Source organism: Phanerochaete carnosa, assembly GCF_000300595.1.
Source record: "Phanerochaete carnosa HHB-10118-sp unplaced genomic scaffold PHACAscaffold_4, whole genome shotgun sequence".
NCBI lineage: Eukaryota > Fungi > Basidiomycota > Agaricomycetes > Polyporales > Phanerochaetaceae > Phanerochaete > Phanerochaete carnosa.
In genome coordinates this window covers 2,765,133-2,781,123 of record NW_006767631.1, presented here as the reverse complement: position 1 = coordinate 2,781,123, position 15,991 = coordinate 2,765,133, and the positions used below count along the sequence as shown (strand labels likewise).

The window sequence follows — 15,991 nt, the reverse complement described above, 5'->3', positions numbered from 1 at the left end:
AACCATCAATGAAAGAAAGACATTTGTATATAGTACTAGTACATCAAATATAACGATTCATGGACGCAACGGCTACAGGAGCGCAGATGCCTTCTTCAGCGTGCGTATAGCGTCTTCGTGTATCTGAGCGACGACTGTTCCCGCAGGTCTGATTTCCTTCGTCAGACCGACTGCCTTGCCTGCCCACACAATCAGACGATCCGTGTCGCTGTTTGCCTTTCCCTCGTCATATCGCCTTTTTCGCTCTTCGAATGGTAGGCCCTCAAGGTGGTCCGTCCAGATCCTGTTCGCGACACCATGCCCGACTATATCCTTTGGCCACTTCATGCCCATAACCTCGTCGAAGCATGCTCCTTGCGCCGTCGAGTTGCCGAGCCCTGCGTCCAGAATAATCGACTTTTGCACGGACGTGTACTGGCATTCCTCGGTAAAGAGTAGACGAGTGCCGAGGATGACAGCTGAGGCCCCCAGAGTGAGTAACGACGCGACCTGTGCGCCTGTTGCAATCCCTCCTGCAGCAACGACCGGGGGCCCATTCGGGATAGCCTCTAGAATTGCGCTGAGCAGGATGGATACTGGAGGAGCGTGCAGATTAGAGTGCCCTCCCGCCTCTATACCTGAAAGAGCGCGGTATGTAAGACTAGACGTCGGCGCGGGGATAGCGAGGGCTAACCTTGGGCGACGAGGACGTCGACGTGCCATTCTTTGGCTGCCCGGAGGGCTTGCTCGAGAGTGCTGACGCAGACAAACACCGGCGTCTTGTGATTCCTGTTCGCCTCATAGTCCCGAACGGCCTTGACGTACTTCCCGAGGTCCTCGCCGAACGCGAAGTAGATTGCCTTCGGCAGTTCATCGAGCACAGTTGGGATGCGGGGATCTTCAGAAATCTCGGTCTGGTCGAGTACCCATCCCACAAGGCCGACGCCTATGGGCAGCACCTTTCCCGTCGGCACACCAAGCGCGGTGCGCACTCCCCCAAGGTTGTCACGTAATTGCTCTGAAGTGTCGAATGCTGGAGACAGCACAGTGGTTGGCGTCGGGAAGTCTAAAGAAACGAGGACAACGCACCTGCTCCAGCCATTCCAAATCCGCCTGCCTTCGTGACTGCACTAGCGAGGTCGGCAGACCAGGAATACCCCATGGGGGCACTGATGATTGGCGTAGTGATGCCTGCAGGCAGTATTAGAGCTGTCCAGACTCCAGAGCATGGCAGACACACCAAGAAGCTCGGTGATTCTCGTCTTGATAGGTTGCATGTTGGTGGCTGGTTGGGGGAGGGGGGGTGGTGACGAGAGGAAGAGAGGACTAGTGCAAAACGGTGTACAACGGCGGAGATAATAACAGCGAGATATTCAACTTCGCCAATCTTCCCCTAGGCACCGCGATGTCAAATTTGAGCACGCTTCGTTAAGTGCATAGGATCTAGACCCCGTTTTGCATGCCTGCTGCGACCGCGGTCAAACCTGTATGCTCCCCCTGAGTGCTTCAAGCTCGCCGAAACGGCCTTGATTGAGGCGCTGCACAGATGCAATGCGCGAAACGCGCCCGCAGATGGCTTTGTAAGAGACAATTGCGAATCTTGAGAGGTTTCATCCACTGACCAGCAGTAGCCGACGCAGCGCGCAGCTGTCTAAAGAGCGCGGGATAGGTCGGGTGTCGCATCCCACGACTGAATTGGGTTGCGACCGGCTATATATGCTGTGAACCGACCGGCTCACAGCGAGCTGGGCCCTGAGCGACGCTATAAAGTGTGGACCTTGCCATGTTTCGTGCTTCGATTGTGAGGTTTAGAAGAGAAAGTCATAAGACATAGGCCTGTTTCAGGCTAGCTGATCGTCCCGTCCTCAACACATGTGCATTCTGATCTGATTCCGACACGGAGGTCTCAAGTTATGCACATTCATACGTCTTATGAAGGCAGCTAATTATTAATGATTGGTTAACCGTCCAGTGCGCCGTTCGAGCTTGTGCAAACCGGGAACTTCGCCCGAGACGCGATATGGTATCTCACGGCCAGGATGGTTCCGCCCCATAGTAACCGATGGCACGCTGGGTACTCATATGCAGCTCGGCTAAGTCGTGGAACATACCGAGGTACATACCGAGGTACATAAAAGTGCGATGGTGTTGGGAAGCAAGTGTTCCTGCAGCCCTTGCATCTCCCCAAACCGCTCCGCTCCTCTCGTTCTTTGTACATTTTTCGAACATGCCTCCTGTCAGGAATGGTACCATCTACTATGTCAAGCAGCCTACGGACAAGATAATTCCTGGCGAGACGGTCAAGTACGTCGAGGAAGAAATCGACCTAGACAATGTCCCCCTTAATGGTGGTATCCTGCTCAAGATCGTCGCAGTGAGCAGTGACCCATACATGCGCTACCGGATGCGTGAGCCAGAGAGCAGTCTCGCCGCATTCTGTCCACCTCTCCAGCTTAACAAGCCGTAGGTTCCCCACCGCTGGCGGGATACATCACGCCACTTACATTGTTTACAGTGTCGACAACTTCGGTGTTGCTACTGTCATCCGTAGTGAGGATCCCGACTTCAAGCCTGGTGATTTTCTCGACGGATTCTTCAGTACGTGGCTTCGTTTTCCGGTTGCATCGGAGACTCACCGTTCTGCAGACTTCCAGGAGTATTCCCTCTGGCCGCCTCCCCCTGATCAGAAACACTTTTTGAGGTACATCCAAAAGATCGACCGCCCAGCTTCCATCCCCGCTTCTGCCTATACCGGCACCCTCGGACTTGCTGGAAAAACTGCGTACGTCGGGTTCGATACCTTCGCCAAGGAAAAGTGCAAGCAGAGCAAGACCCTTTTCGTCTCTGGCGCTGCTGGTCCTCTTGGAACGTGAGTGATGTTCGGCTATTTTTGGCTGGGCTGTAGAGCTCAGGTGCAACTCAGCTTCGTTTGCGAGTACGCGAAGATTTGCAACCCCAACATCAAGGTTATTGGCTCTGCTGGTTCGCCCGAAAAGATCAAGATCCTGAAGGAGATTGGTGTCGATGTGGCAATCAATTACAAGGAAGAGGACATCGAGAAGGTCCTCAAGGAACACGGACCCATTGACATGTGCGTTTCTGTCCGTTGCGACCTCGAATTTGTGCTGAGATGCCTAACAGTTATTGGGACAACGTGGCTGGCCCCACTCTCGATGCCGCTCTAGTCAACATGAGCTCCCAGGGCCTGATCATTGCTTGCGGTGCCATTAGCGCAGCCAACAGCAATGGCCAGGGAAGCACTGTCAAGGTGAGAAAGCACTACCTACATCCAGCGGATTGCGACTCACCAGTCCTTCTCAGCACTTCGAGGAGATCTTCGAGCGCAGCTTGGTTATCCACGGCTTCACCGTCGGCACTGGCCCATCAGCAGCAGCCCTACCCAAGTTCTACGAAGCTGTCACTCCGCTCGTCCTCCAGGGCAAGATCACCAACCGTGAGCACCGCTTCTCTCTCAAGGAGGCTGGCGCGGCCCTTGCGTCTGTCCACCACGGCACGAATATCGGCAAGGCAGTCATCGTCATATCGAATGATGTGTAGACCATCTCAGAGGATCACAGGGATTGTAGCATTAGAATAGATGACGAGAAATCCTGGATTGCGTTGCGTTTGGAATTGTACAGTATTGGAATGTAAGCTGGTATTTTGGCGAGATTAGACAGCGACTTGCAGGAGGTGTCATGCGGGCGCATCACGGCGGGATAGACGCCTAATATTGCCTCATGCGGCGAGCGCCGATCATGGAAGGTATGCTTGGCCGAATTTCCGCCACAATTTGCTCCATTTCTTTCGAATGTCATGACCATCTGGAGGACGCCATTTATCTTTCCACAACCTTGTGCTTGAAACTGTTGCTTAATTTTGGAAGAGGCTTCTCATCTTGCACTTAACGAAGAAACCACCTTACGACTCCTCACGACCTTCTCGAGGCTTCAGCTGTAGCCATGAACGATCCCTCGCAATGGCATTCTATACGTCCCTGGCGCCCGTCTCTCTCTCTTGCAGTACGAGAGATCACGTCCGTATCTGCTACTTTCATCCTTTCTTCACCGCTAGGTCCCTCCGACTTCGCCTCAGTCGAGCAGTCACTCGCCTCGCTCGGGATTACAAATGACGAAGACGAAGACGCTTCAGAGGGCAATGGGAGCTCTCGCGGCGTTCAAATAGTCTCAGATGTGCTTTCGAAAGGCCTCTCCGTGAAGGTGAATGGCACACCATGGCAGCGGGTGCTCATGAAGATCGACGATGAAGCGGACCAAGCGGTCATTATCCTCTTTGGCCTCATGCCAGGCAGACAGTACGATGTTGAGCTCGGCATTGTTCCGACCGAGAGCTCCCTGCGAAGTCAGATTACAACAGGTGCGTCTCCACAATGCCTTGGATTTTTAGACACGAGTTATTTATGGCTACGAACTCCTGGTAGATACTGCCCCAAGACCTTCGGAATCCGACGGTGTCGCAGACTTATCTTTCGTCTCAGACATTGCGGAGCAGTCTGACCAGGCGCTCTCAATAGCTAACTCACAGTCAGACCCCAACGGCACGGCCATCCCCCCGCACTCGAACCCATCCGACGCTCCCACTCCATCGCCCAGCTTCTCACTCGAGGACCGAAGAATGCAACTCAATCATACGCTGTCCGTATTGACCGCCGAACATGCAACCCTGACGAGCACGCTCAAGTCAGCTCGCAGGGACGCGCAGAAGGCTGACGCTGCCCTGCGGGCGGAGATTGATGCTCTGAAGAGAGCGTCCGAGCGCTCAGCTCCTGCGGAATTGCGAGCGCGGCAGAAAGCACGAGCACTGCAAGAAGCTGCCCGTCAAGCCCTTGCTGCAGCGGAGCAGGTGCAGGCACGAGTGCAAGAACTCGAGGAGTCTTTACCCGAGCTCGTGCAGAGAAGGGTCGAGGTCGAGCGCGAGTGGGAGCGTGTGCATGCGGAGGCGGGCGACGTACGCCGCCGCCGAGAGGAGGCCGAACTCAGGGAGAGGAAGAGGGTGGAAGCAAAGCAAGCCGAGCTGGCAGGGCTCGCGGGACGCATGGAGCGGTTGTCCACCAGGCGAGAAAAACTTGAGGGCCCGGGCGGGACTCTCGGTGAACTCGAAGAGAAGCTACGACGCCTCGAGGAGGAGCGCGAGCGCATAGAGAGCGATCCATATGGCTACACGTTCGAGGAGCCCGTCGAAGGCGAGCAGGACGCGAGTCAGGAAGACGAACACAACACCCACGCACAAATACACATCAGCCCTGGTCGCTCACACTCGCATGGGCATACGACCCATCATTCTCATCCGCGCAAACGCCACTCACACCCAACGAACCACCAACGGGGGGCGCAAGCCCCCATTGCACGACCGGAGCCCATACAGCGTCCTGGGCACGGAGGCAGAACAAATCAGCCCTCCGGCCCTGGCGTGATCCACCTGCAGTCAGGCAACAGCTGCCACGCGCACACAAGCTCGCTGCCTGCCGTCAAGCGGACTCCACCGTCTAATGCCGGCAGCAGCACATCTGGTTCTTCTACCAACCCTTCTCCAGCACCGCCGAATGCATCCCATTTGTCGAGCAGGGCCCCACCTTTCGAGCCGCGAGGAATCAAATCTGATTTGAACCCAGGCAGCAGTCCGTTCGAATCACGTATCGGCGGACTCGCCGTCGGCGTACAAGGGCATGCAAATGTGGAGAGTTTGAAGAAGACACCAGGTACTGGGAAATCGTAGTGCACTCCAATAGACACTGTGCGTCTCAGAATTTGCATTCTATACTGTTCTCAATCGATATTATCGACAGAGTAGAGGCAGCTCGTGGTGGTGCAGAAGCGGGGCAATTACCGTCCGCCACATCATAGCAAGGGACCCGGGATTACGACACGCACTGACATACAGGTCGCTAGGCAGGAGGGAGTCAATAAGGCTCGCGGGTAATGTAAGGTCTCGTTCTCATTTGTGGACCGGGATCGGCTGCGGTCTGTCGCGGAGTCAACGCTTAGATGGTGGCAAACGGCGTCTTACGAGAGAAAATTCAGCTGTATACGTAGCGCAGGACGGTGAACGTAGAACATGAGGTTTCTCGTAATCACAAGCGGAGTCGTAAACCGGTCTACAGTCGCCTGAAGGTGTTTTTGCTCCCACTGCGCATACCTTTCCTGCGTTGCGTCCTGCCACGCCGCTCAGCCTCGCTCATCGCGACCGCACGCTCTTCACCACCCTTCTCCAGACCAGCACCGAAGGTCTCGATACCCTTACGTTTTGGCTTCTTGCCAGCGGCCCTGCCGCCTCTGTCTTCATCTTCATCGGCGGCGGCGGAGGCAGACGGGATGTAGGTCATCTCGACTCCGCCATCGGCGGAGAACTCGACGCCCTCGAAATCTGGCAGCTTGCCCTTACCTTTGAGCGACGCTGTCGAGCGGCGCTGGCCAAATGTGGTATTCCTGCCCAGGCGTCCGCCCGCACCATCCGCCTGTGCGCGCATGGGTACCAGACGCACATTCGGGTTGCGGTTCACAGGAACCTTTCTTGGCTTTGCCGCGCTCTGACGGGCAGCAGCACGGGCGCGGATGTCATCTGTCCAAAGCTCTGGAGAAATAAGATGGCGATCAGCGACATCTTGTTACTAGTATATCATGACCCATACCTCCAGCAGCATCGCTATCTTCGCTCTCGCTTTCGCTATTGCTTCTACGCCCGCTCTCGCTCTCGCTATCGTCATCGATCCCGTCGGAAGACACTTTGTCGCTCTCCTCCTCCTCAGATTCGGCTGCCGTCCTCGTCCTAACATTCGCACCTGCACCGCGCTGGTTCATCCGTTGTGCGACAGCTGAGGGGTTGAGGAGCGCGAACTCCCTGCTCTCTTCGTCCACTTCGAACTCCGGATTCTCGAATAGCTCCCCGAAGCGGGGGTCATTGAGCAAGCTCGCTTTCTCCGCGGCTTTCCCAGGCTCGCCCTCCGCGCGCGCATGCGTATTCTCAACGACACCCATGGCATCATCCTCGGTGGATTTCGCCTTGCGCGCGGCCTTCTTCTCAGTCTTCTTCCTCTCGCGCCCCTCCTCCTTCCTGATCTTCTCAGCCAGCCCCTTATTGACCTTGACTCCCGCGTCGTTTCGCGTGCGAATGCGTGTCTCGGACATCTTCTCCATTTTCTCCCGGATCGCACGCTCGCGGTGCTCCTCGTAGACATATGGGTTAGCAATGAGCCGCGCGGTGTCGTACAGCTGCAGGGAGAGAAAGTAGCCATGCATGTACGGTTTTAGCGCCGGTGTACCAATCAGGTGGTCCAGACCGAGACTACGTAGGTTATGAGCTCATAGACTCCCATTCGATTGAATACAAATACATACCTCGCCAGCTCGCTGCGTTTGACAAATTTGTAGTCCTGATATGCCGTCCGCGTGGTCTGGTCCTCCATTTCCTCCGTAAGATTCTCGAGGAAACTGCACCATCGCGGCGCAGGACCCAGCTGCGGAATATAGTACGTGGTCATCTGTATGCCCTCGTTCGCGAGCATAAGAAGACCGCTCCCGGGTAAATGGTGGACATCGTTAATATCCGAAGCAGGTGTAATAGAAGTAAAGTTCACAGAAGGCTGCGGAAGCAATTGTCTGTTAGTGATGTGTGCGATAGCAGAGAACGCTCGGTATGGGCAGTGCCACGTACTGAGTTTTTTTCCCAAATCTTGATGACCTTCTTGTCCGCGCTGAGAACCAGGCTCTCGCCGGCCATCCTGCTACCACCCTCGATCCAAGAAACGTTCTTCACGGGCAGCCCGTACCCTTGATCCTTAATTGCGAAGGGACGAGCGGAGCGTATGTCGTAAAGGAGCGTGTGCCCGGTCGACGTTCCGACAGCGTACGACAGACCGTCTATCCGGGAAGCAAGTGCAGTGACCGATACAGAAGGTCCCCCAGTTATGTCCTCCAGGCCGGGAAGCCCAGGCACCGAGACACCGGTAGGTAGAAGTCGTCCGACAGGTAGCCTCAACAGTCCAACCCTCGTACGCGACCGCGGATCACAGAACTCGACCGTACCATTGCCCTCTACGCCGAAAGCGAACAGCTGATGTGCAGGATTGACATCGATGCAGTTCACGCCTTGGACGTCGTCGCCCTCGCCCTCGCCCTGCAGCACCAGGGGCGTCATGAAGCGCCCCTCGGCCAGATTTAGCCGGTAGACCTCATTCCCAGCACCGACGATGAGAGCGTCGCATGAAGGGAAGTGATATCCTAGCGCTCGACCGAAGCGTGGTATTCGGGTGCGGTAGTAGAGCCCGCCCTGGTTGTGAAATTCTATCGAACGATCATTCTGGAGGTGTATAGACTTGGTCCAATCATCTGAGAGCATCTGCAGAGCAAACGTAAACTCTTGCACAAGGGCACAGTACACGAGCAGAAGACTCACTCACAAGAAAGTCGACATTTTCTGCGTCTGAATGTCGTTCAAACTTCAGAGAGAGCTGGTCCAGATCCCAGACCCTGATATGCGGCTTGTACGTTCCAGTTGCGACGATATGGTGTCCGTCCCTGGTTGTTTTTACGCGATTGCTCGCCTCGGGAAACTCAAAGTGTTGAATGAGCTCCAGGCTCCCTTCGATCTGCTCCTTCACAGCTCCCCGCTTGCCCTTTTCCTTCACAGCGCGTTTGCGAGTGAGCCAGTCAGGTAATGAAGACGAGGAGCCAGATGCAGCACCATTGACTGTGTAGACCTTAACCGAGCCCGGATCTAGTAGTGTCGCCATTGTTATAGCGTCGTGAAAGGTATACCGAAGGCAAGATGACCAGGGAACGAGAATGAAGAGAGGCCACACAAGCAGTGTACCGCACCGAGCATTCAGGCAAGAGGCAAGAAACGCCGAGCAAAATTCCCGTCCAATCAAACTCATCCAATTCAGGTAAGCGTCTCAATTCTGGGCGCTTTCACTCATTTACGACCTGCAGGATTTCGGGAAGACCGGATCCAAGCCTTACCATCCTCGAGCTAGTTGCGATGTTTAAATATTGAATCGTCCAGCTAAGGCATCCTATTGGAACACGCGAGTAAAACGTATAAAAAAGACAGCTTCCCCGCCCCCTCCCGCATATCGCCCTGGCTCGCGGTCGTGTGCAGCGATATACAACTCAATTGAATAAAATCCAGCCTACCGATGGGAGGCCTCGTCTTTTGCATCTGACTAATATGTCTTCTTCTTCTCGTCGACGGACAAACCACCTATGGAAGGATCAGCGGACGCGCACACATGCTTTAGCGCGTAAGTGACGTACCAGGACCCATGTTCACCAACAGAATCAGGCCCCCAACGATGGCTAACAAGTCCAAGTTTAGAAGCAATTGAGAAAAAGATTATGTGAGACTTACAGAGGGTCTGGAAGAAGTCGTATCTGTCAAAGCGCAAGTCAGCGTGAGCACTCCTCGCGGTCACGACGGAACTCACTTCAAGAAGTCGCGCTGAGGGTGCGCGCTATGGACGCTCCACCAGTTGTTAATGAGAACATTGAAGATGCTGAGGACAAGAACGAGGAACGCCGCAGACCACTTTGCCTTGAAGCCGACGGCAACCATCGTGCAAGCAGCGAAACCGACGAGCGACACAAAGGCGCGCCCAATGCTCCATTTACCACGGAAGGCAAAGCCAATAAAGAGGAAGATGAGGAGCACACGACCTGCGAGTAAGAAGCTACACGCCGAGCAGTTAGCGTTAGGGGCGCTTAAGTGACGTGGAGCCGTACTATTTCTTGCGATCCGTCTCACTCAAGGTTGGGAGACCAGCGAACAGCGTCTTGCGAGTGTACATAGAATCGCTGAACACCATAAGGAGACCGCCGATAACCGAGAGATTGCGCAGGAAGAAGTTGAGGTCGAAGATGAGACCATAGCCAACCGCCTGCATGATGACGACGGAAAGGAGACCGCCAACGGCGTATTCAGTGTGTTTCTTCGTTATGACTGCCCCAGAGCCAGCCAGCATAAGCTAGTTTGTGACAAACGGACGTGTCAGGAAGACGGCCGAAACACGGGGTTGAACTGTGACACGCACGACAACGTTGAGTGCCAGGAACAGATGCGAAAGTCCCCACGGGAAGTGCCGGTGTCTGAAAGAACCGACGGAGCGCGTGAACACACGAGAGCATGCGGAACAGGAACTGAACGAACTTCTGCAGGTACCAGAGCTGGTCACCCCATTGCGAGACGATGCGCAACGAGTCCTCGAGGAAAGTCACGACAATTAGGAACCTGCCAACTGCCGGCAAGTGTGGCTTCAACGGCTGGGTGTATATATCGATCTGGTCCTCCGCTGTGCGAGCAAAGGCGCGAATCTTTTCGATTGGGTCGTCCGGGTTCGCTGCCCTGTAACCAGAAGACGGACGGGAGTTGGCGAAGCCATGTGGGTCAGGCTGGTAGCCTCCAGAGGCTGGCCGAGCGATGTGTACACGCGAGGACATGGCGAGCTGGACCAACAGAGGACGAAGAGGGATGACACGGTGAAGGAGTCGGGGGATGAGTTCAAAGTGACGACGTGGCGGTTTAGTAGCCGTGAGAACGCCCGCATCAGTGCATCACCACTGCCTCTTTCGGCGTTTATGCTGAAACCCCCGCCCTCGCGGCTGCTGGAGATCTCATATGTTTCGTGTTCTTGCGAACGGCTGCGTCATGCTGCTTGGCATCGTTGCGCTCCTCGAAAATGCATGGCAAGGCGGTATGCAGGAGATGCAATAAAACCGCTCTGCCAAGTGACGATGTGACGTGACGGAGCGCGCTTCTTGGGTGACCGAAGGAAACAGGAGCTTGTGGCCACTTTCACCTACCAGTCATCACTTTTCTAGTGTTTCTTGGATCATTCACTTGCTTGCGCACAAGATTATTCTCGAGGAATATCTTCAGGCTTGATATGGAGCAAGCGATGTCAGATAACTAGCACAGCAGGGTCAAACATCGTCACACCCTGCACGCGACAACCTGTCACGCTACGCGACCAGCAATTTCGAACATGGACCTACTTTGACCGCATCAGTCGAGCATCATCCTCGTGTCGAGCACCTGCTTCAACAAACACATCTGCAGGTAAATGTTTGCGTCAATTACTCCATTTGTTTGTTCTATAATTCATCTCATATCACTTATTTGTGGAACCACTTCGTCAGGAATCAGCCAGCACCTTTGGCGCCGTACTTGATTATCCGCACATACCTGCAAATCTCGCGAGAATGGCGAAACGAACTCGCGCTGTCGTCGATAGCGGGTCTGAATATGAAGAGAGTGACTTCAACGACGCGTCCTTTACGCTTACGTCGAAACGTGCACGCACAAAGACCGTGACAGCGCGGAAGAAGCAGCCACAGAAGAAAGCAAAGAAATCTCAGCAGGACTTGGCGGAGGCGACTGAAGAGGGCGACACCGAAATGCACCCATTATCTACGCATATCATTTTGAACGCTGCGCCCTTGCGTTCTGCTCTCCTAGAGTGGTACGCAGGCGTACATGAAGCTCGAGGGATGCCATGGCGGAAACCGTATGACCCCACTTTGAGGCCCGATAATCGCGCTCAGCGTGCATATGAGGTTTGAACAGGCTTGTGTCAATGTTATCGAGGGTACTGATTACCTGCTGATTGCCTTTAGGTCTGGATTTCGGAGATCATGCTTCAGCAGACCCAAGTCGCCACGGTTATCCCGTACTACAATAGGTGGATGGAACGGTGAGTTTAATGAACGTCCGTTCCGAAGCTGGCGCTTTATCTAACGCTATCTCCGGTTCTAGATTTCCTACCATCCGTGATTTGGTGCGTTGCATATCTGTCTTTACATACGACCCTAACAGTGTTACGTATGGACCAGGCCGCCGCAGACATTGACACGGTAAACGCGCTCTGGAAGGGTCTCGGATACTATTCGCGTGCAGCAAGGCTGCTGCAGGGCGCAAAGAAGGCGATGGACGAGCTCGGGGGCCGGCTACCGGACAATGCGAAAGACATGGAAGCACAGATTCCGGGCATCGGCAGATACAGCGCCGGCGCCATCTGCTCAATAGCCTACAACGAACGCGTGCCCGTTGTGAGTGTGCTGATCTGCGCTGCCGTGCGGCGATTGGGGTGCGTCTAACCACTCGGTCTAGCTCGATGGGAACGTGCACAGGCTGATGAGCCGCCTGCTGGCACTCTACGCGCCTCCCAAAGCCAAACAGAGCTTGAACGTACTTTGGGCCGGCTCGGCCGCGATGGTTGAAGGCTCGGAGCGGCCGGGAGACGTCAACCAGGCGCTCATAGAGCTAGGTGCCACCGTTTGCAAGGTGCGCGACCCATCGTGTGATTCCTGTCCACTCCAGGCATGGTGCAGGGCGTATCGGCATGAACATTCCTCGAGCAAAGTAGGCCGCGGCCCGTATTTCGAAGATTTCCTCATCTGATACTGTTTTTGTTATCCCTTGACCAGGTCCCGGCTGCTGCCCGAGACTTCGAGGCGAGCAGCGTTCTCCCTGACATCGAGGAGCTCTGCAAAACGTGCGAAGCGCTGCCGCTCGGCAGCCCGGTCACGTCGTTTCCCATGAAAGCGGAACGCAAAAAGGCTAGAGTAGAGGTGGACATCGTGAACGTCGTCGAATGGCGTCATCCGACCACACAGACGCGGTGGTTCCTATTGGTTCGCCGGCCAGAAGGAGGTCAGTGAATTGACGACAATCGGTGATTGTCTCTCCCTGAATTGATGTCTTCACAGGCCTCTTGGCGGGCCTCCACGAGTTCCCCACAGAACCCGATGTGTTGCCCGACCTGCCCGCCGCTGCGATGCATGCGCTCCCGGAGAGGCATCTTGCGAATATTTTAGCCGTCCCCCCGCGGTCGTACGCTCGGACCGCGCCCGCGCCGCACGGTCGCGTCGCGGCCGAGGTGCCAGCGTGCCCCGCAGAACCCGTGCTCACAATAGCCCAGATCAAGCCGGCGGGAGAGGTTCTCCACATCTTCTCGCACATCCGAAAGACGTACAGGGTTCAGTGGGTGCTACTCGACGGCGGTGGACTGCACCCGCCCGCGCTCGCCCCCGCGTCTCCAGCCACCGGCGGAGGAGCCGCACGCATGAAGAAGGGTAAACAACGGGCGTCCGCGTTCAACAAGGGTTTCTGTGTTTCCGCAGACGCCGCGTCGCCGCCCAGCGCGCTGTGGACGCCCCTCGAGGACGTCCCGGATGCCAAGTGAGTGAGCTGCCCCCCACGCGCGCCGTCCGAGCGCAATGTATCAATCTGAGATGCTGACGCTGTTAGGAAGCATCGGGACAGGCGTGCTCAAGGTCTGGCGCAAAGTCTCTTCTCTGTGGGCCTAGCGACCCTTAGCGTCGGCGGTTGCGCCGAGGCCGCTGTTTTGAATTAGCGTTTTGCGCTGCGACGGGGGTGGGGGGCACGGGAGGAGCATGCGACCGAGCGAACAATATAGCCCTATATGGGGCGGCGGCAAGGTTTGCTCGTCGCAGCCGCTGTCCACACGGGACGAGACCGCACACGGACAGGCGTTGCACAGAACGGTCGCCTCTCCCAGCGAGATCTGATAGAGTTTCTGCGGGGAACGTCGCGACTTGATCCTTGTTCGTTATAGCCTGTCGGGCAATCAACATCATTTTGTTTCCGCGCGCCCGTGCGGCAGTCGTTACTCGTGCCTGCCAGGTCCGATCTTCTTTCTCGAACGTCGCTCGAAAAAAAGGGACCTCGTATGTTGTCCCTGCAGCCGATCTCATGTTTCCATCCCGTCGCTCATGGAGGCAAAAAAGGGATTGACGCCCTGGTCTGAATGCGCGAGACAAACCGGGTTAGAGCCCCTCCGTGTTTAGTCAAGCAAGCTATATTGGACCCCACTCATATGCGTGAAGTTTATGAGCTTATGCCGATTTAGCTCACAGCGGAGACGGCTGTGGCATGCGGTTGGGGAGAGGAGCATCAGAACAACGGCGTGTAGGTTGATTAGCCTGATATATCGTGTGAGTGGTACAAATACAAGATGCTATGCGATGCGATTTGTGATCCTTATGTGAATATCCAGGAACAGCGTACATGAGAACGAGCAGAGGACATGAGCATGAGAATCGTGAGTGAGCACAGAGCTGCGGGTCCGCGGTCACAAGAGTCTTCGGACGACCCTCGAGCCGACGAGCGCGGTCGCGCATGCAGAGAGATACGAAAGCGGCGGACCAATCTGGCCGCTTTTCCATCCACAAGGCTATCCCCCAACGACCCCCTCCGCAAACTGATAGGATTGCGCAGGGATGATCCGAGCTGGACCCGCCGGCGGCAGGGATGACGCTGGGGGACAGCACCAAACAGGGGAGCCTGGACTCGGGAGAAGAGTAGCCGAATGCGCACGATGAGACACTCGTCAAGACGGGAGAGGCGTGCGCGAGTCAGGCCATCGATTCTCCAAGCGCGGTGTGCCGGACAGTCGCCTGAGACAGTCCTCGGCGATCGGATCCCTGACGGGCTGTCGTATGGATGTGAGCACTGATAGAGGGACCAGACTGCGGTCGGGCGTCGTTTGGTGCTGCGCGACTTGGACCTGGGGGAAGGATGCTGGGACTGGGGGCGTCGAGGGCGCACTGAACGCCCGAGGCGACGCATCTACCTCCGAAGACGTTGATGATGATGACTGGCTGGTGAAGGGCGACGGATCTCGGTAGTAGTCGCGCGCAGCTTCCGCTGCTGGAGGAAGCCGCCCTGGGTGCGAGATAGAGGTCGTGGGTGTGTGCGCCGGAGGATGAGCGGGTGAGAAGTCACCGCGGCGGTCGTGTGGCGGGGGAGCAGGGGGAGGCGCGACGTTGGATGTCCACCTTCGTTTGTCGTCGTCGTCGAGCGAAAATTGTGCCCTGAATGTGGTCGTCATCGGTTCAACAGAAGCCCAAGGATCCTGGAGCGGGGACGAGTTGTCGTCATCTCGGTGATTGTCGCCTTGTCTCGCCTTGCTGGCACGCGCATTTTTGAACCAGCCTTGAGGAACCTGGACGTCACCAACGCCGGGGATGGTGTCTATGGTGTTAAGACTATCGAGAGTCGCTTGGCTGAAGTAGGCGGCTGGAGAGCGGTCAGCGGCGAGCGTTTGCAGAATGCAAGGCGCACTCACTGAGGTGCCACTTTCGAGTGAGGCCTCGAGGGCGGTCTTCCGGCAAGGAGACGTGCACACTATAGGTCTGCTTGATTAAGCGGTCGACCTCTGACCGAGGGTTTGTACTACGAGGGTCTCTTCGCCTTGACAATAAAACAGTTAAGATCCGTATTGCGCGCGTGACAAGGAATGGTGCGTACTTCATTATGTTAGCCCATTGGTTAGAGGGATGGGCCGAGTCTTGATCCGAGTCTCTTTGGCGGTAAAAGAGAAATTCTTGGGCTATTCGTGATGCCGACCACGATATGCCGTCCGTCCTGGTCAGCGAATGCTTAGTGAGCGAGCCTGTGGGCGTAGAGGATGAACAAAGGAGAACGTACCAGCGTTCCATGCCGAGACCGGTAATTTCTGCGTTGGCACAGCGCTCTTCCCAGATGTAGACATTGCCTGGGACAATGGCCCTGCGTTCCTCGGCGTCGAGACGTCGGGTGATCATGGGGAGGACGCCGCGGGCGACGGCGTAGAAAATCTGGAGAGCATCGCGGGTGGAGCGGACGCGAACGCTCTGGAGTGTTGGTTGCTGCATGAGGAGTATAGGAAAGGGAAAAGCAAGCGGCAGCGAGGGGTAGGAGGAGGCAGACTATGTTTTGGGAGAGCATTGATATTTATCCGGGGAGTGGTAAGCGCCTGTGCTGGTCAGTTCCAGGGGCCGAACTCTGAAGGGGATCCCCGAATCTGAAGATGTTTCCCGTTAGAGTTTACATTGAGTTATTACCCGGATGGCCGACGACTCCGGAAAATCGGGCTCATGCCGACCACAGCCAACCGGGCGCCCAGGATTTCAGTGCGGATTTGCCTCCCAAACGAGTCTCGACGGGTTACGTTATTCACGATGGAGACCCCACCGCGCCTGGCACACCATCGCTGCCG

General features: G+C 56.0%; 7 protein-coding genes across 7 annotated transcripts; 3 read left to right on the top strand and 4 right to left on the bottom strand.

Annotated features, from left to right (window-relative positions):
* Positions 1 to 19: 19 nt before the first annotated feature.
* On the bottom strand, positions 20 to 1,513 carry PHACADRAFT_254568 (uncharacterized protein). Its single transcript, XM_007394809.1, has 4 exons — positions 1,220 to 1,513; positions 1,069 to 1,170; positions 674 to 1,012; positions 20 to 617 (listed from the first exon to the last, which is right to left on the bottom strand). Exons 1-4 carry the CDS (start codon positions 1,254 to 1,256, stop codon positions 73 to 75), a joined length of 1,023 nt encoding a protein of 340 aa, XP_007394871.1. The 5' UTR covers positions 1,257 to 1,513; the 3' UTR covers positions 20 to 72.
* A 606-nt stretch (positions 1,514 to 2,119) lies between these two features.
* PHACADRAFT_254567 (uncharacterized protein) lies at positions 2,120 to 3,648 on the top strand. Its single transcript, XM_007394808.1, has 6 exons — positions 2,120 to 2,442; positions 2,495 to 2,577; positions 2,626 to 2,848; positions 2,903 to 3,070; positions 3,121 to 3,247; positions 3,301 to 3,648. The coding sequence occupies exons 1-6, from the start codon at positions 2,207 to 2,209 to the stop codon at positions 3,535 to 3,537; spliced, it is 1,074 nt and encodes a 357-aa protein (XP_007394870.1). The 5' UTR covers positions 2,120 to 2,206; the 3' UTR covers positions 3,538 to 3,648.
* Positions 3,649 to 3,941: 293 nt separating this feature from the next.
* Positions 3,942 to 5,715, top strand: PHACADRAFT_194616 (uncharacterized protein; the record flags this gene model as incomplete). Its single annotated transcript, XM_007394807.1, has 2 exons — positions 3,942 to 4,356; positions 4,421 to 5,715. 2 exons carry the CDS (start codon positions 3,942 to 3,944, stop codon positions 5,713 to 5,715), a joined length of 1,710 nt encoding a protein of 569 aa, XP_007394869.1.
* A 298-nt stretch (positions 5,716 to 6,013) lies between these two features.
* PHACADRAFT_254564 (uncharacterized protein) lies at positions 6,014 to 8,801 on the bottom strand. Its single transcript, XM_007394806.1, has 5 exons — positions 8,396 to 8,801; positions 7,651 to 8,334; positions 7,335 to 7,579; positions 6,629 to 7,281; positions 6,014 to 6,570 (listed from the first exon to the last, which is right to left on the bottom strand). The coding sequence occupies exons 1-5, from the start codon at positions 8,726 to 8,728 to the stop codon at positions 6,095 to 6,097; spliced, it is 2,391 nt and encodes a 796-aa protein (XP_007394868.1). The 5' UTR covers positions 8,729 to 8,801; the 3' UTR covers positions 6,014 to 6,094.
* A 172-nt stretch (positions 8,802 to 8,973) lies between these two features.
* Positions 8,974 to 10,471, bottom strand: PHACADRAFT_254561 (uncharacterized protein). Its single transcript, XM_007394805.1, has 7 exons — positions 10,141 to 10,471; positions 10,025 to 10,079; positions 9,717 to 9,958; positions 9,422 to 9,664; positions 9,346 to 9,368; positions 9,252 to 9,293; positions 8,974 to 9,198 (listed from the first exon to the last, which is right to left on the bottom strand). The coding sequence occupies exons 1-7, from the start codon at positions 10,428 to 10,430 to the stop codon at positions 9,161 to 9,163; spliced, it is 933 nt and encodes a 310-aa protein (XP_007394867.1). The 5' UTR covers positions 10,431 to 10,471; the 3' UTR covers positions 8,974 to 9,160.
* A 916-nt stretch (positions 10,472 to 11,387) lies between these two features.
* PHACADRAFT_92514 (uncharacterized protein) lies at positions 11,388 to 13,298 on the top strand (the record flags this gene model as incomplete). The annotated part of the gene is made up of 8 exons (XM_007394804.1): positions 11,388 to 11,546; positions 11,607 to 11,683; positions 11,746 to 11,767; positions 11,823 to 12,038; positions 12,100 to 12,351; positions 12,417 to 12,642; positions 12,699 to 13,170; positions 13,244 to 13,298. 8 exons carry the CDS (start codon positions 11,388 to 11,390, stop codon positions 13,296 to 13,298), a joined length of 1,479 nt encoding a protein of 492 aa, XP_007394866.1.
* Positions 13,299 to 13,924: 626 nt separating this feature from the next.
* On the bottom strand, positions 13,925 to 15,684 carry PHACADRAFT_254558 (uncharacterized protein). Its single transcript, XM_007394803.1, has 4 exons — positions 15,442 to 15,684; positions 15,262 to 15,378; positions 15,080 to 15,204; positions 13,925 to 15,030 (listed from the first exon to the last, which is right to left on the bottom strand). The coding sequence occupies exons 1-4, from the start codon at positions 15,645 to 15,647 to the stop codon at positions 14,342 to 14,344; spliced, it is 1,137 nt and encodes a 378-aa protein (XP_007394865.1). The 5' UTR covers positions 15,648 to 15,684; the 3' UTR covers positions 13,925 to 14,341.
* Positions 15,685 to 15,991: the final 307 nt, after the last annotated feature.